Below are 24,840 nucleotides of genomic sequence, written 5' to 3' on the forward strand. Positions count from 1 at the left end.
CATCAGGTGCTACCAAGAGGCACCAAAAGCAACTTAACAAGGTGACAAAACTGAGTTCCTAGGGGAAAAAAAAATCTCTGATTTAAGGGCACCTGAGGAATGAGGGTTTTCTTTTCAAAGGTAGATTGCTGCATTGGATTAATTCAAAGATTAACCTTAAGTGGCTGTGACCCTTTATCAGTTTTCAGAATAGCTTTATTCACTTAATACACAAAAGATATACTTAAGCAATATGATGTATTAAATTTGTAGAAATTTGGGGCAATTTGTGGAAAGCCCTATGCTTCCATAAGCTCTCATGAGAACAGCCACATTTCTGTGACCCTGTACTACAGGCCTATGGGGGTGGGGGGTGCTGGGGAGCAGTGTGGAAAGCATCTGCCAAAGTGAAATGACAGAAAGGGTAGGTTGATGCTTTCCTTTTATTTGCTATTCCAAGGTAAACGATTCTGGTGTTAAAAATGATTGTTTAAAGAACTACTGGTAAAGTAGTATTTGTTTTAGAGGGTCTTACTTTTTTTTTAAGTTTTTATTTTAATTCCAGTTAGTTAATAAACAGTGGTATATTAGTTTCAGGTGTACAATATAGATATTCAACACATCCATATATCTGTGCTCATCGTGATAAGTGCGCTCTTTAATCCTCATCACTTATTTCTCCCATCCCCCCACCCTTCCCCTCTGGTAACCATCGGTTTGTTCTATATAGTTCAGAGTCTGTTTCTTGGTTTGTTTCTCTCTCTTTTTCCCATTGCTTGTTTGTTTTGTTTCTTAAAGTCCACATATGAGTGAAATCATATGGTATTTTTCTTTCTCTGACTTATTTTGCTTAGCATTATATTCTCTAGCTCTATCCATGTCATTGCAAATGGCAAAATGAAGTTCTTTTGTATTCTTCTTTATCCATTCATCAACCAATGGACACTTGGGCTGCTTCCATATCTTAGTTTATGTAAATAATGCTGCTATAAACACCAGGGTGCATGTATCCCTTTGATTTAGTGTTTTTGCATTCTTTGGGTAAATACCCAGTAGTGCAACTGCTGGATCCTAGGGTAGTTCTATTTTTAACTTTCTGAGGAACCGCCATACTATTTTCCAGAGTGGCTGCACCAGTTTGCATTACCACCAACAGTGCACCAGTGTTCCTTTTTCTCCACATTCTCACCAACAGTTGTTTCTTGTGTTTTTGATTTTAGCCATTCTGACAGGTGGGAGGTGATATCTCATTGTAGTTTTGATTTGCATTTCCCTGATGATAAGTGATGATGCACATCTTTTCATGTGTCTGTTGGCCATCTGTATGTCTTCTTTGGAGAAATGTCTATTCATGTATATTGCCCATTTTTTAATTGGGTTATTTGTTTTTTGGGTGTTGAGTTTTATGAGTTCTTTATATATTTTGGATACTAACCCTTTACTGGATAAGTCATTTGCAAATATCTTCTCCCATCCCATAGTTTGCCTTTAGTTTTGATTGTTTCCTTTGCTGTGCAGAAGCTTCTTATTTCGATGTAGTCCCAATTGTGTATTTTTGCTTTTGTTCCCCTTGCCTCAGGAGACATATCTAGAAAAATGTTGCCATGGCCAATGTCAGAGAAATTACTGCTGTGCTCTCTTCTAGGATTTTTATGGTTTCAGGTCTCACATTTAGGTCTTTGATCCATTTTGAATTTTGTGTATGATGTAAGAAGGTGATCCAATTTCTTTCTTTTGCATGTAGCTGTCCATTTTTCTCAACACCATTTGTTGAAGAGACTATCCTTTTCCCATTGGATATTCTTTCCTGCTTTGTTGAAGATTAATTGGCCATATAGTTGTGGGTTTATTTCTGGGTTTTCTAATCTGTTCTACCTGACCTATGTGTCTATTTTTGTGCCAGTACCATACTGCTTTGATGACCCCAGCTTTGTAATATAACTTGAAGTCCAGAATTGTGATGCCTCCAGCTTTGCTTTTCTTTTTCAAGATTGCTTTGGTTATTCAGGGTCTTTTGTGGTTCCATACAAATTTCAGGATTGTTTATTCTAGTTCTGTGAAAAATGCTGTTGGTATTTTGTTAGGGATTACATTAAATGTATAGATTGCTTTGGGTAGTATAGACATTTTAACAATATTTGTTCTTCCAAAGCATGGAATGTGTTTCCATTTCTTTGTGTCATCTTGAATTTCTTTCATCACAGTTTTATAGTTTTCAGAGTACAGGTCCTTCACCTCTTTGGTTAGGTTTATTCCTAGGTGTCTTACTATTTTGGGTGCAACTGTAAATGGGACTGATTCCTTAATTTCTCTTTCTGAGGCTTCATTACTGGTGTATAGAAAGGCAACAGATTTCTGTACATTGATTTTGTATCCTGAGATTTTACTGAATTGGTGTATCAGTTCTAGTAGTTTTTTGGTGGAGTCTTTTGGGTTTTCTATATGTAGTATAATGTCATCTGCAAATAATGATACTTTTACTTCTTCCTTACTGATTTGGATGCCTTTTATTTCTTTTTGTTGTCTGACCACTATGGCTAGGACTTCCAGTACTAAGTTGAATAAAAGTGGTAAGAGTGGACATCCTTGACTTATTCCTGACCTTTGAGGAAAAGCTCTCAGTTTTCCCCCCACTGAGGATGATGTGAGCTGTGGGTTTTTCATAGATGGCCTTTATTATGTTGAGATATGTTCCCTCTAAACCTGCTTTGTTGAGGGATTTTATCATGAACGGATGTTGTACTTTGTCAAATGCTTTTTATGCATCTATTGAAATGGTCATATGGTTTTTATCATTTCTCTTATTGATGTGATGCATCATGTTGATTGATTTGTGAATATTGAACCACCCTTGCAACCCAGGAATAAATCCCACTTGATTGTGGTGAATGATTTTTTTAACGTATTGTTGGGTTTAGTTTGCTAGTATTTTACTGAGGATTTTTGCATATATGTTTATCAGAGATACTGGCCTGTACTGTTTTTTTTGTTGTGTCTTTATCCAGTTTTGCTATTAGGATAATGCTGGTCTCACAGAATGAATTTGGAAGTTTTCCTTTATTTTCTTTTTTGGAATAGTTTGTGAAGAATGGGTATTCACTCTTCCTTAAATGTTTGGTAGAATTCACCTGTCAAGCCATCTAGTCCTGGATTTCTGTTTGTTGGAAGTTTTTTGATTACTGATTCAGTTTCCTTGCTGGTTATCAGTCTGTTCAAATTTCCTATTTCTTCCTGTTTCAGTTTTGGCAGTTTATACATTTCTAGGAATTTATCCACTTCTTCTAGGTTGTCCAACTTGTTGGCATATAATTTCTCATAACATTCTCTTCTAATTGTTTGTCTTTCTGTGGTGTTGTTATTTTTCCTCTCTCATTTGTGGTTTTATTTATTTGAGTCCTCTGTTTTTTTCTTGATACCTCTGCCTAGATGTTTATCAATTTTATCCATATTTTCAAAGAACCAGCTCCAGGTTTCATTGATCTGTTCTATTGTTTTTTTAGTTTCTATATCATTTATTTCTGCTCTAATCTTTATTATTTCCTTTCTTCTGCTGGTTTTAAGCTTTGCTTGTTGTTCTTTTCCTAGCTCCTTTAGGTGTAAGGTTAGGTGTTTATTTGAGATTTTTCTTGCTCCTTGAGGTAGGTCTGTATCACTATGAACTTCCCTCTTAGGACTGCTTTTGCTGCATCCCAAAGGGTTTGGACAGTTGTATTTTCATTTTCATTTGCTTCCATGTTCTTTTAAATTTCTTCTTTTATTTCCTGGTTGACCCATTCATTGTTTAGGAGCATGTTATTTAACCTCCATGTATTTGTGGTCTTTCCAGATATTTTCTTGTGGTTGATTTCTAATTTCAAAGTGTTTTGGTTAGAAAAGATGCATAGTATGATTTTTTTTAAAAGATTTTATTTATTTATTTGACAGAGAGATAAAGAGACAGCACAAGTAGGCAGAGTGGCAGGCAGAGGGAGAGGGAGAAGCAGGCTTCCCGCTGAGCGGGGAGCCCGATGTGGGGCTCGATCCCAGGATCCTGGGATCATGACCTGAGCCGAAGGCAGCCGCTTAGCCGACTGAGCCACCCAGGTGCCCCCATAGTATGATTTTTTTTTAAAGATTTTATTTATTTATTTGACAGAGAGAGAGACAGCAAGGGAAGGAACACAAGCAGGGGGAATGGGGGAGGGAGAAGCAGGCTTCCCGCTGAGCAGGGAGCCCGATGCAGGGCTTGATCCCAGGACTCTAGGATCATGACCTGAGCTGAGGGCAGACGCTTAATGACTAAGCCACCCAGACGCCCCATCATGGTATGATTTTGATCATTTTGAATTTGTTGAGACTTGATTTGTGACCTAGTATGTGATCTATTCTGGAGAATGTCCTACGTGCACCTGAAAAGAATGTGTATTCTGCTGTTTTAGGATGGAATGTTCCGAATATATCTGTTAAATCCATCTGTTCCACTGTGTCATTCAGAGCCATTGTTTCCTTGTTGATTCTGTTTAGATGATCTGTCCATCGAGGTAAGTGGGGTGTTAAAGTCCCCTACTATTATTATATTATTATTGATTAGTTCCTTCCTGTTTGTTATTAACTGTTTTATGTATCTGAGTACTCCTATGTGTGTACATAAATATTTACAATTGTTATATCTTCTTGTTGGGTTGTTCCCTTTATTATTATACAGTGTCCTTTGTCTTTTTTTAGAGTCTTTGTTGTAAAATCTATTTTGTCTCATATAATTGCTACTCTGGCTTTCTTTTGACATCCATTTGCATGATAGATGTTTCTCCATTGCCTTACTTTCAATCTGTAGGTGTCTTTAGGTCTAAAATGAGTCTCTTGTATGAATAAATAAATAAATAAAGTCTCTTGTAGGCAACATATAAATGGGTCTTTTTTTTTTTAATCCATTTTGCCAACTTATGTCTTTTGATTGGAGCATTTAGTCCATTTACTTTCAAAGTAATTATTGATAGATAGGTATCTATTGCAATTTTATTACTTGTTTTGTGGTTGTTTCTAAAGATTTTTCTTACAAGTGTCTTAAGTAAAAATTCTGGATAATTACTAAACATATGTTTGTGTGTGAAATGCTGATTCAAATAGGGCTGATATCCTGTGTAAAAATGTCTTCTTGATGGGTTAATCTTTGAAAACTAGAAAAAATTTTCTTTTCATGTATCCGGCTATGTTTTATGATGACTAGTTATCAAGTTCTCTAATCACTCAAGAGAGAGAAATGGCTGACATGTGAGGTGAATCAAACATACACACACACACACACACACACGTGTGCACGCACGCGCACGCACACACACACTTTTGGCATTTAACCTTTCCTGCTTCTCCAAAGAACATCTGAATTCTAGTGCCCCTCCTGTATTTTTAACATGCAACTTAGTTGCCATAGCAATACTTTCTGGTCTTGAAATACCTCTAGGATGAAACTGGCTGAGACATATTCACCATGCCCCCAAACTCTGCTATCTGTTTCCAGGCTCCAGGATTTCTGGTCCCCTAAGTATTCACCCAGCCCAGACTCCAGTGTCTACTGAGAACCACAGATACAATTTTTTATTCAACAGTTTTTCTGGGAACCAGAGTTCTGAGCTCTGAGGGTGATAAGAGAAGACTTTAGTGCAAGGCAGATAGGCTGAGAGAGAAACAACACTTGGTAAATAAATCATGGATCAGTGAGACGAGGAAGAATTCTTTGGTTCGGGGCTGTGAAGGATGATGCTCAGCATGACTGATATGAAGCAAATTTTGTAAAATATCTTTCCAATTTTGACTAGAATTATAGGCAATCTTAATCCAAGCCAGAGGAGTCATATATTTAGATGTTTGTTGTATTCTTTAAACTATAAAAAGGAAATTTCTTGCTCTCTAGGTTGCAAAGAAGGCTCTCCTGATGTAAATGGATGGACTGCTTGCCTGTGCAGCACTCAGAATGAAATGGAAGCGGCGTGAAGTGCAGGAGTCAGGCGGCCCTTCCCTGTGCTAACGTGAGTGCTAACTCCACAGCTTAATCTCAGTCATTTGCTGGAGATGCCAAATCGTTAGCAGTTTCCTCACATACACTTAGATCAGACACACTGAGCAAATATGATGTCCAATTTAGTTGATAGATAGAACTCCCTTTAGTTGCACTAACATACTATGTTGTCAGTTCAGTCAATGAGTGTTTACTGAGTACTCACAGCACAGAGTACTGTACTAGGCACCTGGAAAGCACCGGAGGACCCACGTCCATCTCAGTACTACAAAATCACTATCTTCAACCGGAGATTATCTGTGGTCCTGTGAAAGACTGAGGGCAGCACAGATGTAGAAAATACTCAAACAATTACAAAACATCCTTTGCGTCATTAGCTTCAGTTCCTCTCCACACCCTGATCAACCAAGCCTTCATTTGGAGCTATTAAATAGGAAACACAATTGAATGGTTTGTGATTCCTCTCCTTTTTCTTTTCTGTGCCTACCTTTGGGAGGAAAGCGGATGAACAATGGCCTGGCAGGGCGGTAAGCAGTGGGAAGAAGGAAAAATAGCAGTCAAAAAGGGGTCTCCGCAATTTACAAACTGAAGAGATAATCTAGAGCTGGTCATAGCCACACAACAGTGAAAGGGCAGCTGAACTGGGCATGGGCTTGACAGCTCCCAGAGAAAGAAAAATACGCTGGGATGAATATGGACCACAGTGGCATACCTAATTTTTTTTTAAAAGATAAACTTGCTATTGCTTCATTTTCTCTGTGTTTAATAACCGCAAGACATAAATTGATTTCATGCTTCGGACATTCTGAGCCAGATTAACTTTTATAAGTAGTGGAACTGGTTTCTTCCTACTGAAAAATAAAAAAAGGCTCATCTCCACAGACTAAAGAGATTATGAATACCCACCAAGAACATACTTTGGGCTGGACCCATTTTGTCCTAACATATTATGTTCATATAACACTTTTCAACTGAGGAACTCTAACTATTTTTGTGTCATTAACTCTTTAATCCTCATAGCACCCAGAGAGACTATGGGTTTATTTAGTTGCATCTATGTGCACGGTTTCATCTCTGGACAGCCTACTAACTTGCAATTAAGTTTGTTAGTTAAAGCATTAGGGGAGTTTTACTTACAGTATTGCGCATATCAATTACAAAGCAGTCATTTTCAGGCTAATGTAAAAATTGTTAATTCAATTGACTATCTTATAATTAGGGTTTCCACAAAGTGCTGTCACTGATTAGCTGAAAAGGACTGGGTGAGAGGTGTACGTAATACACAGCATGTGTGATTCTCATATCAGCCTGAAAACACTGATAAAGATACCATGATTAGCAAGTAGAAGGATAATAAGTCTTAAACTAAGGCGACAGAGGGACTATAAACTAAGACATTAGGTAGATTTGGTTAGTTATTATGACTTTACCCTGGTCTTTTTATGTGGTCAGGCCTCTGAAGATTTCCTGTTATTTAAATTTTAATGTTTTAAAGCGGCACAAAAATGATAAAATTACTACTCAGTTTCCCACTTGTAAGGTATATTCCAGACAATTTCTCTCTTTTTCTCTCATATACAATGAATAACTTTGGCTATGCCTGTAAACCTAGCAACAACAAAGCCAAGCTTCTTTATTTCCCAGTTACACGGCCTGCTCTGGCTCTTGGGAGAGAGAAAGAAAAGAAAGAGCTGGGGAGCGAGTTTCCTGCCAGGCTGCAAGAACTGGATGCCTCCGCAGTTTCTCTTCCAGGAGCTGGGATAAAGGCAGCTCAGGAGCAATGAAGGCGCTTCTGAAGGCATGGCGGCCTCCCCCGCCCGGCCCCTCTTCTCCTCAGCCAAGAAAACTCTCCTCTCATGGTGCTAATGAAACGCTGGGATGGATGTGTGGTGGTGGGTGGGATGGTTCTGGAAGTTGGTGACTGAATATAGAAATAGCAACAAATCTCAGGGCTGTCGACTCTCTAAGTCACCTCCCTCACCTTGCCTCTTGCTCTCCTCCCCCTTCACCCAGCTCCAGCCACACTGGCCTCCTCGCTGCTCCTGTCAGCTGCCAGACATGCTCCCCCTTGGGGTCTTGGTACTCTGCCTGTGATGCTCATCCCCTAGATCCCCAGATGGCTTGCTCTTCCCCTCCTTCAGGCTCTGCACAGGCCTTCCCTGACCACTGTGTCTAAAATAGCACTGTCTCTACACCCAACCCCCCACTTCCAGTTTGTTCTGCAGCCCTTCAAAGAATCTGACATGTTACAAACAGTGTTGTGTACTGTTTATCTCCCCCTGACGAGAACGTCAACTCTATGACAGTTCCGATGTTTGTTTTCTTTATTCTTTATTCAATGCGCTATCCCTGGTGCTTAGAACGGTGCCTGGCACACAGTAGAAGGCTCAAGAAATGTTTATTAACTGAGTGAAAGAAAATGGGGGGGAGGAGGAGGGATGGTCAGGGGTCATGTTTCAAGGTCAGCCTCTCCAGAACACCACAAGGGGACTGGTACCGGACACACTTGCAGGATTAAGCACCTGCGGACTGTGGTTAGGCGCAAGCATTGTCTGTCAAGGAAGAAGGCTCTGCTTGCCTACCTGGCTACAGGTAAAGGCTCAGGAAAGGAAGAAATGATTTCTGTGGATGAAAACAGACAAACAAAAGACATCTTTACCCACAAAACAATTATATCCTCCCTTAGGAAAAAAGACTGCAGTGATCAAGACAATTCCTGTCTGAGTCCTTTGTCTTCGTAGTCACCATCTATGAAGAAACCCGAATTTTTTAAAGCCAGTGTACTGGGGCGCGTGGGTGGCTCAGTTGGTTAAGCGACTGCCTTCGGCTCAGGTCATGATCCTGGAGTCCCGGGATCGAGTCCCCACATCAGGCTCCCTGCTCAGCAGGGAGTCTGCTTCTCCCTCTGACCCTCCTCCCTCTCATGCTCTCTGTCTCTCATTCTCTCTCTCTCAAATAAATAAATAAAATCTTAAAAAAAAAAAATAAATAAAGCCAGTGTACCATGTGATTTGGCTTCCACAGAGGAAGAGTTTCCAGGATCGCCAGATCTCCTGCTTCTTAGATGGGGAAAGTGTTAGTCATTCAGCTCTGTAGCACTCTCCCTCTGGGTGTCAATTCAGAACCATTGAGCTTTTTCAGATACAGTGACCAGGAAAGCAAGTCAGTCATCACAAGCAATAGAAGCTGTGGGTCAAATGTCACTGACTAATCATCCTGTCATTGGTCAGTTACCCATCCTCATGAAGAGGTGCCACTGATCCAGTTTCCTATCAATAAATGTCTGTCTGGGCACATCAGCGGCTGCTAACCATGGCCTGCCAGGGTATCCAGCATCGTCCACAGGCATTGGTGGTTAAGAAATCTCTCTCCCTTTCTTCTTAATAATGTCACAGAAGAGGCAAATGTAGATCCTGAAAACATAATGTTAGTTTCACAGAGACGTGTCTCTTTGAGTGTTCAGCCAGTTTTACAGGGCTTCAATTGCATGGATTTTCTCACTGCAAAAACAATAGCTGGGCTTAAGAAAGTTTGGCGGCTCAGATATACAATTCTGCCTTTGGTTGTGCTCATGCTCATTACCGCCACTCGGAGTCCCGGAAAGAAAAAATAGTTTGGGGGAGCCATTTTCATTCCATATTTAAAGACAGCCAAGTGTTCACTGTTCTCTCTTGCTTTAAGCCCCAGTGACACCTTTTCCTGGGGTCAGATCGAATATCTATGATTGTTTGGGTTGAGCTAGAGGTCAAGGTGGCCTGGCCACACAAAGAGCCTGTTTGTCCCACTCTGAGTTGTCACCTTGGTGGTGACCTCATGTGTTCCTGCTGAATCTAAAATTCTAGATCTCCTACTGTACTTGCTCTCTTGACAGACTACCTCATCTACACATTTGATCTGTCAAGGGACGCTTATTCTGAGTTGCTACAGGCTTTATATGGCAGGGGAGGCTGGGAGAAGACAGCATGTAAACGACTATAATACAAGTACGACAAATGCTCCAGTAGGAACTACGTACAGAATGTGTGGGGATCGCCGAAGACGGAGGTCTGAATCCACCCAGGAGATAACGGGAGGTGAGGGAAGCACTCCCGGAGGAGCGGAGTCCTGGAGGGGGAGTAAGAATCAGGTAGGAAAGAGGTGATGGGAAGGTCGTGAGAGACACCAGCAATGAGAACAGTAGGTTCCAAGAGTTGAAGGCATGGAGGTGAGAGAGGAGGTGAGAGAGGGGTGGCGTGTGCAAAACTGCAAGCAGCTGGACAGGCTAAGCCAGGCACGTGTAGGGGTGGAGAGAGAAGCAGGTGACAAGGCTGTGTAGACAGAAGCAAGTCAGATTGTTCTTAAATGCCTTTGTCCGAACTTTCTCCTGAAGGGGTGTGACCACATCAGATCTGGGGTGGGGAAATGGCCGCAGGTGGGGAAGGACGGGCCAGATGGAAGTCTGGCCGACCAGGTGGAGAAGAGAAACGACAAAGGTACAACTGTGGTAATGGCAGTGGGGATGGGGAAGAGCAGAAGGCTTTCTGAGACATGTAAGAGCCAGTACTGACGGAACTGGCTGAGGAGGGGAGGTGAGGGAGAGGGGGGCATTTGGGAAGATTGCCATGTTTGTGGCTCAGTCTATGGATAGATGGGTGGTGCCACTGAATGAAACGGGGGAAACCTTAAGGTGGCTTGAGCAGAGGAAGGGGGGATAATGGGATTCCATTTCTGACATGTTGGTGTGAGAATCACATGTAGCACTGCTGGCGTTGGGGGTAGAGTACCAGGTAAGCAGACAGAATACAGGGAACATTAAAAGAGAGCGGGAAGAGCTACTAAGCTGTCAGTTTGCTTCCGTCTTCATTGACGAAAAGACTGGTCTTCAAATTAGCAATGGCAGAACAAACATAATAAAGAGAAAACTGAAGCCCCAAATAGGTGCAGTGAAAGAAAGAGAGTATCTAGTCAATTTAAATGATTCCAAGTCTCCTGGCTCCAGTGAGTTACACCCCACGCCTGCTGAAAGAAATTGCAGATGTAATCTCAGAGACACGATTGGTAATCTTCAAGAAACTGTGAAGACTATAAGGAGTGCCAGTGACTGGAGAAGGACAACGGTTCCCCAGATTTGTAAAGTGAAGAGGGATAGACTGTAATGGGAAATATTTAGATAAATTTCACACCATCTATGGCAAAAATCCTAGAACGGCTTAAATAGATGGCCTAGGACTGCTCTAGTTAACGCATGCAGCTGAGAAAAAAGGAAGGATGGAGTCTTGTTTTATATCTGACGGAGGTTTATCTGCACTGGTAGCTTGCCCAGACTGACTGTGCCTTCTCTTCCCCCCTCCTGAAGCACCAAGCTGGTTTGTCTGGTCCACAGCATGAAGCCAAGGCTTCTCTATCTGTGTGATTGGTTGCCTATGTTACTCAACCCGTATGTGGCCCTTTATGAAAAGGGGTTGACAATTTAAATGAAGAAATCCACAGTCTGAATTCTCCCAGAAATCCAGCATCACTCATCAGGGTGGCCCCTGGGGATTGGCAGGCCGCAATAATCTCTGTGATTATTAGCCTAAACATCAATAAACCTTTGCCTATTAAAATCCTACTACCTCATTTTTTGTGCTTTTTCTCTCTATACACAATGACTTTAACGTGAGAACAGGGAACAACAGAGCAAATGTAGTGGAACATGATGGTGGGGGGAAGGCAGTCATGTCCCACCGATATCCCCACCCCTGGCAGTCTCAGATATCATTGTAAAATACCTTATCTACTGTTAAACATAAATATATAACATAAATATATATACATTAGTCTTTCAGAGACCTCCTTGGAACCTTCAGAAAAAAGGCAAAAAAAGGGCAGCCTATTCAATACCCACATGGCTCTCTTGAACTACAAGTATATCCTCTGGGGAATGTCACCAGTCTCACATTTTAAAATTACATAAGCCCATAAATCAAGCAACGTTGGGTTAAAATTCCTTTCTGAAAACAAGACAAAATGAAATGAAAACCACCACCCAAAACCCAGATTTTCATTAAGAAGATTTCTTTTGTTAGTACCAGGTCTCATATTCACATATTTGGTTCCGATGTAAATTTATTGGAGTTGAAAATTAGTTTTGATTCTATATAACCTCTCCTGACATTATCCTCTAAGTCCCTAGCCAACACAAACTGAGACTGAAGAAGGAGGTGAGCCATAACCAGGGAGAGGCCTCTAATCTAGTCTCGCTGCAAGTCTAATTTTGGTGTATCCTCCCACCAGAAGATCCAAACAGGCACCCTGTATCTCCTTGTTCCTCCCCCTTCAATATTTAGAGCAAAGAACAGAAATGTATCTTCACTGAAGTTCCAAAACAGAATTTGCACGTGTGTCTTCCATTTCAAAAGTAACGAATGGAAAGGAATCTTCTTACCGTATTGACCCGATCATGTACGGCTGTGCCAGCTGAACCACAATCGCACCACTTCCCAGCTGATGACACGTATAGCCAGAATCCCAGTCATAATTCTTGGTGTCGCCATTCAGCAAGGCATTTCGGCTCCGACTGACTCCTTCAATCACACTGGCACAATCAGCAATTGTTGCAACATTCTCCACGGGAACTGTGAGCCCAACACAAGATTCAGCATCAAGATAAGGGAAGCCAAACATATCCTGATAGTGTGCTATGAACAAAATGAATTACTATCTCACATCAATGATAAAGGGGAAATTAGAACATCTTGATTATCTCAAGACATGAACACATTTTCCATGCCAAATTGCTTCAAGAAAAAAAGTTGAATCTAAGATTGGAACAAACCAAACCACATGTAGTAATTAACCCTGAAGTATCTTACTATTAAGAACCATGATACCCCATAAAATACAGAATGGATAAATACATTTCAAAATATTACTACAATGGGAAACTACACATTAACTGACCTTAATGAACTACAGTTATGTACAAACAGATGAATCGAAAACCATAATGTTGTTTTCCCAATAAAAAAAAATCTTGACTTCCAAAAAACCAAAAACCCAAAAAACAAGAAAAACACACAATGTTGAGGGAAAAAAGCAAGGCACAGAAAAACACAGATTATGAGTTCATTTATACAAAGTTTTTAAAAAGGCAGAACTAGAAATATGCTTTGTTTAGGGGATACATACATAAATGTAAAACTAAAAAGGAAATCCAGGGAATGATTATATGAAGTTCAGGATAATGTGTCTGGGAAGAGGGGGCTGAAGTCTTGCAGGGACTCCCACCAATGGGTCCAAATATGAACTGGTTTCGTTTCCCAGAGGAAATCTTGGGAGGGCTTCAAAAGTACTGGTTTTGTTCTGTTTTTAAGCCAGGTGGTGGGGACACAGGCGCTTGTTTTATTACTATTCTCTAAACTGTATGTACTTGTTACATTCAGTAAGTATCATAAATTTGTTTAGAGAAACATGATACACACATAGATTCAGTGTTTTAGAATTCACAAAGCAGGAAGATGATCTAGGAAATGGTACCAATCCCTTTTCAAAATACACTGCTGCTCTCAGCCATGACTTGTTTCCCTTTTTTGTTTGTTTGTTTACTATTCCAGGCATTTCAACACAGAAGGCTTTTCTCTTTGTTCATGAACTGCTATATTTTGAAACACCAGTTCTGTTTTGATTTTGAGTCTCTTTCTCTACTTCAAATCCGTATCAACCTGTTCATTTTTAAAGCCAAGGGCTTCCACAAAATGATAGCTATCGAAAAATGATGTAGATTCTCTAACCATGGAGAAGAGAATAATAAAAGGTAAGGGCCTTTTAAGTCCCTGGGACCTTTTCTGTGCATTTTCCAGTGTTGGGGTTTTAATTTAATTTATTATTCAACCCAAATCTACAATTAGGCCCAGCTACTTACCTTCAAGATTTGCAACTTACTTTATATAATTTTAAAATAGGTTGAAAAAAAGACAATTTCTCATTAAATATATACTGTACTTTTCAGTATAATATTATATACTCTCTGAAGAGAGTGGGTGAGCAGTACTACCTCCATGCCAAAACATTTCTACCTTGATAATGATGTGAAGGACATAATCTTACATGTATCTTCTACACGATGTATTTATTTTCCAAAGCTGGGCATGCCTGACTTGAGCCCTCATCTTCTCCAGCTTCACTAACTGCTTTGCTCTCTGCAGACGAGGAAGCCATCCACAGATAAAAAAGGGAGAAGGGGAAGGAGAAAGGGAGAGAGGACGGATTTCTGGTGACGAATCCCTTGACTACCAAGCTTAACTCCAAAGCAACAAGCAAACGCACTAGTGAAATAACCTCTAAGGATAGTTTCCTGGCAGAGAAGGAAGGGGCTCAGAAAGAAGTTCCCCAGGACTTGGAAAGACAAGGAAGGACTATATTTGGAGGCTAAGTCATGGTACCTCTATTTCATGGAAAAGGGGGAGTACTGGGTGATTGGAAGGTGGAACTTAAGGAAGTGGCACAATGTGCATGGTAAATTGAACTGAGACATAAAATAATACTGTAGATAGGAGCCTAGGCTGCAGTAACAGCCTCCATTCTCCCTTCCACAGTGCACGTTTATTTATATATTTATGTATTTATTTTTTTGTGCACCCTATGGATTCAGTGATGATGGTTCTGCTCACTGTATCAGCCAAGGGCCTGAGTGACAGAGGCTTTGTATTCATATGAATTTCCTCAGTTACAGCAGCAAAAAGAAGAAAGAGAGCTGAGTCCTGGTTCTTAAGACCTGTCCCCCAAAGTAACACACATCACCTCTCTCATGTTCGAGTGACCAAGGCAAGTCACAGGGCCTTGCCTAACTTCAAAGGGGGTGGGAAAGTGCAATCCCGTTGTGTGCCCAGGAGAAGAAAGGAGAATGGTTGGTGAACAATATTAACATTTACCGCAAACATTAAACCAGGACGAAGGAACATTCAATAGAAAGATAAATCTAGTCCATTCATGTAGGGTTTATAAAATATTTCAATCCATAAACATGCCAAAATTGATTTATCCAGTCTCCCGCTAAGGGACGTTTTGATTGTTACCACTGTTTTCTTTAATTACGAACAAAGGAGTCTGTGTACATGGTAAGAGTTTCTTAAAGGAACACATAAGATATTATACATGTATATATGCATGAATTACACTCATGGCTATGAGTTACCTTCAATTTTCTTGGATATTGCCAAATTATTCACCAAAGTAGTTATAAAAATTCACACTCTCAACTCATTGCTCCACATTCTTACCAACTCTTGGTAATGCCAGACAGATGAGTGTGACATGATATCTTAATGTGGTTTTAGGTTTTTCATTTTTCTATTTGGTGAAGCTGCACAGTTTTTTTCTTTTTCTCTCCTCTGGAATCATTCACCTTTCTTCTGTAAACTACCGATCTTTACCTTTTGTCTATTTTTCTACCATCTTTTTAATTGATTTGTGGGATGCCAATCTTTTGTTGCTTAATGTTGAGATGAAATTAATCTTTTAAGATTGGTGCCTTTCCTTTCTTGTTTATAAATTCTTTCCCACCCTCAATTCCTAAAGATATTGTCCTGTATTTTATTCTAAAAGTTCTCAAATTTTGCTTTTTACATGTGGTTCTTTAATCTATTTAGGATTTATTTTTGGTATACTGTGTGTGACACAGAAAATCTACTTCCATCTTTTATTCTTAAGATGAGCCAATTTCACCACCACCATTTAATGAACTCCTGCCCCACTAACTTGTGTTATTTTACTCACACACAAAATTTTTATAGATATTCATCTTTTTAAGATCTATGCTATGTTTCACTGATTTGCCTAGCCTTGTGCCTTTACCATGCTATAAACTATAAGTTTATAGTACTCTTAAAATCTGATAAGTGAACACCTTTGTTCCCTCACCTTCCCGTTCTTTTCTTTTTTTCTTCCAAATTGTCTTTGATATTCTTGGCCCTTTGGGAAAAATTTTCATTTTATCTACCCTTTCAAATATAGTGGCATAAAAATTTTCATAGTATGTCCTCTTTTTCATCCCAAATATTTGTATTTGTACCTTTTCTTTCTTTTTTGATCAGTCCTATATAGCTTGTCTTGTTTATTAGTGTTTTCAAAGGAGCAACTTTTGGTTTTGTTGATTTCTTTATTTCCTACTTCACTAAATTCTGCTCTTCTTTTATTTTTTAATTGTTTATTTACTTTGGGGGGGGAGAACATGCGCATGCGTGAGTGTGGGAGGGCGGGCAGAGGGAGAGGGAGAGAGACTCTCAAGGAGGCTCCACGCCCAGCACAGAGCCAGACATTGGGCTGGATCCCAGGCCCTGAGATGAAAACCTGAGCGGAAATCAAGAGTCTGACATTTAACCAACTGAGCCACCCAGGTGCCCCTCCTCTTATTATTATTATTTTTTCCTTCAATTCCTTTTAAATTACTCTGCTTTGTTTTCTAACCATCTGAAGTGAAACTCATTAACCTTTCGTCTTTTCATACAGTCAAAACTTATTTATCCACACTTAACCAGTTTATTCACCATTACTATTTTTTATATCCTCCTTTCTTCTTGGTACAACTTCCTTCTTTCTAAGACACATCCATTAGTATTCAGCAAAGTCTCTGTTTGAAAGTGCATTTTGCCACCACTCTTGAAAAGTAGGTTAATTGATATGGAACTCCTGGTTAAAAGCTGTTTTTCCTTAGCACTTTGATGATATTATTCCATAGTCTCCTGGCTTCTACTGTCAAGTCTGCTAAAGTCTGCTATCCCTCTAACTTGTAATTATTTTTTGTCTACAGTTAATTTTAAGTTTTTTGTTTTTGTTTTTGGTGTTTTGCAATTTTACTAAGTTGTACCTAGAGGTAGATTGAATTTATCCTTCTCAGGACTGAATATGAGCATTTATGGCTTTTATCAAGTCTGGAAAATTTTGGCCATTATTTCTCTGAATACCAATTCTCCCTCCTTTTCTTCTCTTCTTTTTTTCTTCTCGAACTCCTACTGGACCTCCATTGGAACTTTTCATTCTATCCTCCATGTTTCTTAACCTTCCTTTCATTTTTCTCTCTGTACCTCTTTTTGAAGCATTCTAGGCAATTTCTTAATTCAAATTACTATTTGTATTTACTCATTCCCTTTAGGTGTGTCTAATCAGCTGTTCAACCTGACCACTGAGTTACTGAAATTTCACTATTAAACAAAAACTATACAGTATTGAAAAATAAGTGAACTAGGGCTATGTGTATCAACCAGGGTCGGTCCCAGTAAAAGAAGAAAACTGGTTAAGGAAAGAGAAAGTAAGGAAAAACCATGAAATATGATTCCACTTCTGTCGTTTAGTGATGCATGCTTGTGTGGTGAGATCAGGAGGGAAACTCAGGGAATGGTGAACACTGAAATTCAGGAAGAGAGGGGGGAAGCCTCCAAGGGAGGGGTGCACACAGGGCTGTAGAGGTTTGGGAGTCTTCTCTTCAGTGTAGTGGTTAGCATGCCAGTGCTCCTATTCCCCAAACTTCACATATATGCCCTTTATATTCGCTTGTACATATGGAATTCTGTGGGTTTTTTCAAGTTTCACACATTTTAACACTGTTTTTATGAAAACCAGAATGATGGCAAGTCTCTGAAAGGATAAAACCCTTTATGATTATTTTGAATACTGAAACCCTCTGTAGCAGCTGCTAGGTTTTTATCAGTCTTTGAGGACTTTTCCTGAGTTCATCAGTCTCCATCTATGCAACCTTACTGCTTCACAATTGTATCCCCAGATATCTGATTTTTAACTAGTGGTCAATTAGTGTAGCAGCATCAGAGATTATCACAAAATCATTACTGGTATGGTTTCAAGCTCTCTGGAAAACAAGGCTGGGATAAGTGGTAAGAATTCCTTTTTTAGAGACACATTTATAAATGGGTTTATTCGAGAAGACTCAGTCACTGAAATTTTCTCTAAGCACAATTGCCCTAGTAATATTATCCTCTGATTCTCTGGAGCCTTGAGGTGATCTAACATATATGCTACATTGAAGAATTGTGCCTTCTTAACAAGGAATCCTCTATCTATGAGCTGGAGGATAAAATACCACTTTGATCTTGACATAATTATTCATTAATGTTTATTAGTCCAAGTCTGGATCTACGATGTGTGCCCAATACGGACACACACAGACACATCTTAACATAAACACAGAGATGAACCATACCAGTAAAATCGACCCCAAATCCCAAATTTCCTTTTAAGAAATGGCTTTTGCTAGAACTCTACTGGCAACTTGATAAGCAACTGTATCTACCTAATAAGGTACAAAATCAAAAGATTACCACTTCTCTTAATTCTCATTCCTATTTTTTGATAATGAGTCAAATTAACAGTATAATGACCAAATCATACCAACTTATGGAAAGAAGAAAAGTACAGGGACCTAGGCACAAACCCAGCGGGATAATGACCTTTTATAAACAACCAAGATGACCCCATCATTCCAGCACTGTGCCAATTCTTAATATCCAGACCATTATGTCCACCTGATCTCCAATCTCCAATCACCAGAGATTGAGAATGTGAGTGTCGTAAGGTCAGGAGCTTTCCTTTTTCTCACTGCTCTAGTCCCAGCTGCCAAGCAACAGTGCTTAGCAGAGAGTATGTGTTAGGTAAATATTTGCTGAATGAATGAATCAGAGTGAGAAAAAAAAGGATGCTTACGTAGGCTGTAGCACTTTACCTTAATATAGTTCCTTACCAAAAGCTAGAAAACCTAAAAGTTACTGAATAAAGCAGAAAAAAAATGCTTTCTCAGTGAAAGTTTTCTTAGAAAAGTAAAGTATGATTAGTCTCTGGGTCTTGACCTAACCACTCAAAAGAAAACAAATATGCCCAGCACAGAAGAGTGGCTATGTATGCATCGCACGCACCCTCGGCCCTCGCAGCTTCTCCTTTCCTAAAGTGTATCCCATATCCACGAAGCTTGGTCACTCATGGTAGACTAAAACATTTTCTGATGGAGAAACCGCTTTGGGGAGAGGAGGAATGTCTGTAACAGTGTGGCTTTTAAAGAACAGAAAAGCTCTTTTATGCCTGTGGGGAGAGCGCTCTGCTTTAGTTACACTACAGGAGTCCTTCCAGAAGAGGTTTGTCCTAGAAGTCACTGCTGGGCTTACTAACACATAGAGACCACATTTTCCATTTCAGCAGGAAAGAGCTCTATTATTAATTCCTCTTCCTAGAAACACAAACCTCACCCTGCCTAGCTGAAGTGTCTAATAATTACACAATGGTTTGAGTAAGTTTTGTGGTCTCTTTTACTGGGAAAATTTAGGGAGTGATTCTGACTGCAAAGCACAGAAGCTGTTTTTCTTCTTCGTTGGGGCCAGCCACTCCCCATCTGAATGCTCATTACACTCTTTCATATGCGTCTGATAAATTTATTAAAAACGCCATCTGGATGGGACTTGGCTTTGTGCTCTTATTTCCAGTCTTCCAGTTTCCTCTCTCGTCCCCATGGAATTTCTGCCCCAATTTGTGTCACTTTGTTTACAAAACCATACTGCCCAAATCCAGCATCTTGTATCTGTCTCCTTCTGGTTTCCCCTCGTCATCCCTCAGCTACATACCTATTACAGTAGCCTGTGCTATGAGCAAAAGGCAAAGAGGAACAGCCTGGGCAGAAATTACTTTTCCCTCTCCATGCACATAGCAATTCTGCTCAGACAAATTTAATATGCTGCCTCTGAATGCAAAAGTTGCATGTTAACCAAGTGTCTACATTCTGCAAGTGTATGAATATTGGGATGACTCAGACTGTGGGGAACTGCAGAAAAAGTAATCTGAAAACAATTTTACTGTTCTCCGTTCATACGCCAGACCAGGGGTGGCCAACAGCTTGCCAGTAAATTTAATTCAGGAGTAATAAATTTTTTAAAAGGCAGTACTACTTCACTAGGACATGACCTGAGGACCACCTGTGCCAGCTCTATTTAAAGATAAGACTGACATGTTATTCAATTGTCTCCAGAGATCACCTTTGAGAGGTGGGGGGGAAACCGCACTTGGAGCGGATTTTTAAAAATGAAATAACACTTAGCACTTGCAGAGGATTGTCATCTTTGTAAGCCATACTGGTGTTAGGCTTCATTCAGTGTTTCCCTGGCTGTTTTTACTATCAACTGCTTTCTTTCCTTTTTTTTCTTTTTAAGATTTTATTTATTTATTTGACAGAGAGAGAGATAGTGAGAGCAGTAACACAAGCAGGGGAGTGGGAGAGGGAGAAGCAAGCTTCTCGCTGAGCTGGGAGCCCGATGTGGGGCTCAGATCCCAGGACCCTGGGATCATGACCTGAGCCGAAGGCAGACGCCTAATCATCTGAGCCACCCAGGCGCCCCATTACCTACTGTTTTCTAATAGCACACTAGTTCATGCAGCAAACAAGTGCTTAATAGTCTTGGAGTAGATTCTTCTCCATTGCCAAGATTTTCACAAAGAATTTCTTTCAAAAAGCCTACTAAGAGAAAAAAAAGCCTACTAAGGCTATTAAAGGCTATTAGTTTAAGATCACAGCCAGATATTCCCCTACATAATTATACTTTTTTTTTTTTAGAGAGACAGACTGTATGGAGTGAGCAGGGGGGCAGGGAGGGGAACAGGGAGAGGGAGAGAGAGAATCTTAAGCAGGCTCCGTGCCCAGAATAGAGGCTGATCTCAGGATCCTGAGATCATGACCTGAGCCAAAAATCAAGAGTCAGACCTTAGCAGACTGAGCCAGGCACCCCTGAGCTATACTTTCTTTCTTTTTTTTTTTTTTTAAAGGGGACTAAACGGGGACTCACCCTAGGCACCTATCCCCAGGCCTACAAAGGAACTTACTGCTGACCATGCAAACTTCCAACCAAACTAATCCAACCTTCGGTCAAGTTATACAAAGGAAAAAATACCCACAGCTGTTATGTCTTAACAGCTGTAAAAGAACAATAGCTAATTAGAGCATAAGCCCATCATTCTTGGAAACTATCAGAAAGCTACCAAAATGTATTCCACAACACTGGCGCTAAGTTACATTAATTCCTAGTTTTATCTATTGGGTTAAAAAAAATCACTTTTCAATCATGTTATATCACATTGCTGAAGAAAAACCACTGACTATGTGGGACGTGCAACTTTTAAACTCCTTCCCCAAATTTTCCCCCAGTTTCCATCTCCGTGAGAGGGCCGCTTCCTAACACAGTTCCAAAGGATTCAGATGGGAGTACCTCTCTGCACCCACAGGGGGAGCCCATGGGAAGAAAGCAGACCATGCCTTTTGAATGCTGTGCTACCCCCCCACAATTCCTCCATGCCTCTTTTGCTTCTCTTTGCATTTCACTCTCATCTGTTTTAGGTAGTATGAATTTCCGTGCTCTCGTCATTCCTGTTCTGGCTCCACTTCTGAGACTATCAAGGTTGCCCAAATCACGCCATCTCCTGAGACTGCATGGGCTTTGACAGTCCTGCTGGACTCCATCCAGCCCGTAACACTTTCCCAAACTTCAAATGCGCCACCCCCTGGCCCCTTCCCCAAACATATGCAAGCTTTATAAGGCCCTGGCTCCAAACCCTTTAGAGGGAACGGCAGCTTTCCAGAAGATGAAGGGGAGAAATCAGAGGTGGTTATCCCCAGGGCCAAGGTGAGGTGGGTGGGGCCACTGGATCTCAAAGGCACAAGTTCACTGGGATCAGTGAATTCTCTCCTCACACCAGGGCCTTTGAAGGAAAGCATGGTATAGAACTAACTGTTTAAGAGGTTCACTCTCTTATGTGTGGCTCAAATGCTGGAGGTTTTAGCTGTGAAAATCTTCAATTCCAAAAGACCTTAAAGAATCAAGCATTAGATGTTTAAGAGCAGTAACCACTGCAGTGTATCAAAGAGGAATTCACTCTGTAGGTGAGGCCTTGAAATTTAGGACAAAGGCATTTCCAGGTATAAGAAAAAAGATATCCCAAATATCCAACTATGTGTTTGAATAATAGGCAATATCTCATTGGGGCGATTTTTTTCTTTTCTCTGGACATAATCTATCAGAGAGAGGGACTACATCTGCCCCCTACATCAGGACAAGTTACTCAAGCTGATATGGGGGGATGGGAGGGGAGGGAAGAGGGGGTTAGGGGTGGGTGGGTGGTGGGATACCTAACATACAAAGAGTCACTGAAACTGGTTTTGCGATTTTTGGAAACTCAAAAAAATTTTACAAAGTTATATGTAAAAGGTGTTTTTTTTCTCTGAGTAGTCTAAGTTTTACATGGATTTATTTTTCCTCATGTCCTAAAAGATGTTGAAATCAACAGAATTATTTTTGTTCCATGCCACTGGTTGAAAGGTCTTATCAAGTCTTAAGGATTTTATGACTCAAGAGCTGAGAAATACTATAGATTGGGGGAGTGTTCCTCATTCACGCTGGGCATAGAATAAAGGATATGCAAAAGGTTGTTTCAAAGCCCCACAAAAGAAGTAGCAGTTTGCTCAATACTTTTTTGTAAGGAAGCTTTTTTTTTTTTTTTTTAACTATTCCTTTAATAAAGCAGTAACTTTCCTTTTTATTATAAGCTGAAGGATGCATCTGGTTCAAACTTCAACAATTTACAGTCAATGATTCTGGGATCATGGATAACTCTTGAGTCTTAAGCTCTTTTTTTTTTAATTTTTTTTTAAAGATTTTATTTATTTATTTGAGAGAGAGAGTGAGAGAGAGAAAGAGCACAAGAGGGGGGAGCGGGAGAGGGAGAAGCAGACTCCCTGCCGAGCAGGGAGTCCGATGCGGGACTCGATCCCGGGACTCCAGGATCATGACCTGAGCCGAAAGCAGTCGCTTAACCAACTGAGCCAGGCACCCGAGTCTTAAGCTCTTGAATGATATTTCTTTAAAATGCATCAATAACTATAAAATTTGAGTTTTTACTAAAAGTAGCTTTGGTAGTGAGGTGTCCCAAACCTGATGTGGAGCCCTGTACATTGTACAGAAAATGTCCTGATCGGATCTGTGACAAGTATGCAATTCTGCTTTGGCAGAATTTTCCTGCCACACCTTTTGGAGGCAGAGAGAAAAAGACTGTAGAGAACGCCAACTTCTCACATGTGTTAGCTCCCACAAACCATCCTGGAATGAGTTGTGTGAGAAGAATCTCTGAGAATCTCAAGGGAGCAAGACTGGAATTGAGAACAAACAGATGGGTAAAGGTAAGTCTCAACTTCTGAATATTGGGCTCTCAGAATTGAGACTCTTTAATCAAACAACACAGGACGCCGAGGGGAAAACCTTGCCTCCTGGGCACTGTCCCAGTTTTAGCCTGAGGGACCAGCCCAGGGCTGTGGGGAGGCTGAGCAGTCCCCCGTGGGGGAGTGGAGGTGATGCCTCCAAGGCTGAACTTGGGGTCCCTGAGAGAATCCGGCTGCCCGGCTTCAAAGACTGACAATCAGAGTCTTCCAGGTGACCTGGGCCAACTCTATTCATACCTCTAAGTAAAGTAGTTACCAGACAAAAAAGCCTCAGCAAAACATACAATGTATACTACCTTCTGGAGGCCAAAGCTAATCTAGATTGAGGAAACAGAATCGTGCTATATTTTCCAGTAGACTTACAGTGTATGATCAAAAAAATTCTTGTCTAAAATAGAATAAAAAGTAATTTAAAAAGAGCCTTTTGCTAGTATTTTTGATTATTCTTTTAATGGTTTACACTTAGTGCTTTGGGAAATGAAAAAATGGGTTCAAGTATTTTTAAATAAACTTTATTAGGAATATTGTCAAACCTGTCTATTAAGCAGCATCTGATGTCTGAGTTCTAGCTCTCTTCATACCATATCTACACACCTGAAGCCTGAGAGAGGAAATGGCTGCCCTCCCCTGCCCGCCTTCAGCTCTGGCAGCCACGGGTCAGGCCACGCACCGCGATGCAGGCACCCGAAGAACCACCCTCAGCTCAGTAAATGGCTTCTTAGGCAATCTTGCGGAGGGCATTCAACTGCCCTGGGACGAGGTTTCTTCACTTAGAATAATCCCTTCTTCTCTCTACCTTATGGATACTGACCGAATAAATTAGATGCTTACAAAAGCACCTTGAGATTTTCAGAGATGCACACAGCCCAGGATTGGCACTTCCTTAACCATGAAAGCGCCAAGTTTTTGCCCATGTGGAATGGGTCGACGGGACCAGCGTTTCGGAAATCTGGGTATCACACAAGAGGGGATACTTTTATTCCCACGAGCCACTCTATAATTGTAAAAGAACAGGGGGCAAGGGAAGAAAGGACCAATAACAATTCTACCGACCTGCAAAAACCATTAGCGCCAGCTGGCAGTTTCAGAATAACCACAAAAGCAGGTCCTTCCGGTCGATATTTGCTGGGAACAGCAGTTTCTGACCTACTGAATCAGATCAAGATCATCTGAGTCATTAGACCAAAGAAGCCTCTGTGTGCTAACGGTACAGTGACTAGGGGTCTCTTGTCATTAAACGAAGGGGTCTGCCTGCAGCCTGCCTTCTAGGAGAGTCACTGCTTTGAGGTTTCATGAGCTGTCACAATGGAGTGAGCAAATCAAAACCCACTAAAGATATCGCAGACACAAATGGGCTTATAATTTGTCAGTGAGGCGGATGGTGGTGAAAGCCATGTGGCTGCCCCACTTTTCTTGGGGAAGGCAGGAGGGGAACGAGGCGAGAGGGGAGGAAGAGGGAGAGGAAGGCTTCCGTACAGTATTTAGATGGCCTTCAAATGTTCATAATTTCCTTAGGGTGTGCTCGTTGCCAGGTTGACAGATGTTGCTGGAAAACCTGTACTATTCTGAAGAAAGGCTAACCTTTCAAGAGCAGGAGCGGGGGAGGGAGGCAGCCCACACATTCGGTGAAGAGATGACATTAAACCGGACA

At 40.7% G+C, this 24,840-nt stretch overlaps 1 protein-coding gene across 7 annotated transcripts in view; it reads right to left on the reverse strand.

Moving 5' to 3' along the window:
- BTBD9 (BTB domain containing 9) overlaps positions 1–24,840 on the reverse strand; it is a 428,070-nt gene that overhangs the window by 104,762 nt on the left and 298,468 nt on the right. For all 7 annotated transcript variants that reach the window (XR_010413617.1, XM_064597561.1, XM_045866823.3 and 4 more), the window contains exon 8: positions 12,381–12,570. Coding sequence is in view for 6 of the 7 variants with exons in the window: in XM_064597561.1 (XP_064453631.1) it covers positions 12,381–12,570 (190 nt within the window). In the remaining variant the exon portion in view is untranslated. The remainder of the gene's footprint in view (positions 1–12,380; positions 12,571–24,840) is intronic.

This window comes from Mirounga angustirostris, unplaced genomic scaffold (assembly GCF_029215605.1).
Source record: "Mirounga angustirostris isolate CCGP_5_RB_7025 unplaced genomic scaffold, mMirAng1.0.hap1 SCAF_8, whole genome shotgun sequence".
Classification (NCBI taxonomy): domain Eukaryota; kingdom Metazoa; phylum Chordata; class Mammalia; order Carnivora; family Phocidae; genus Mirounga; species Mirounga angustirostris.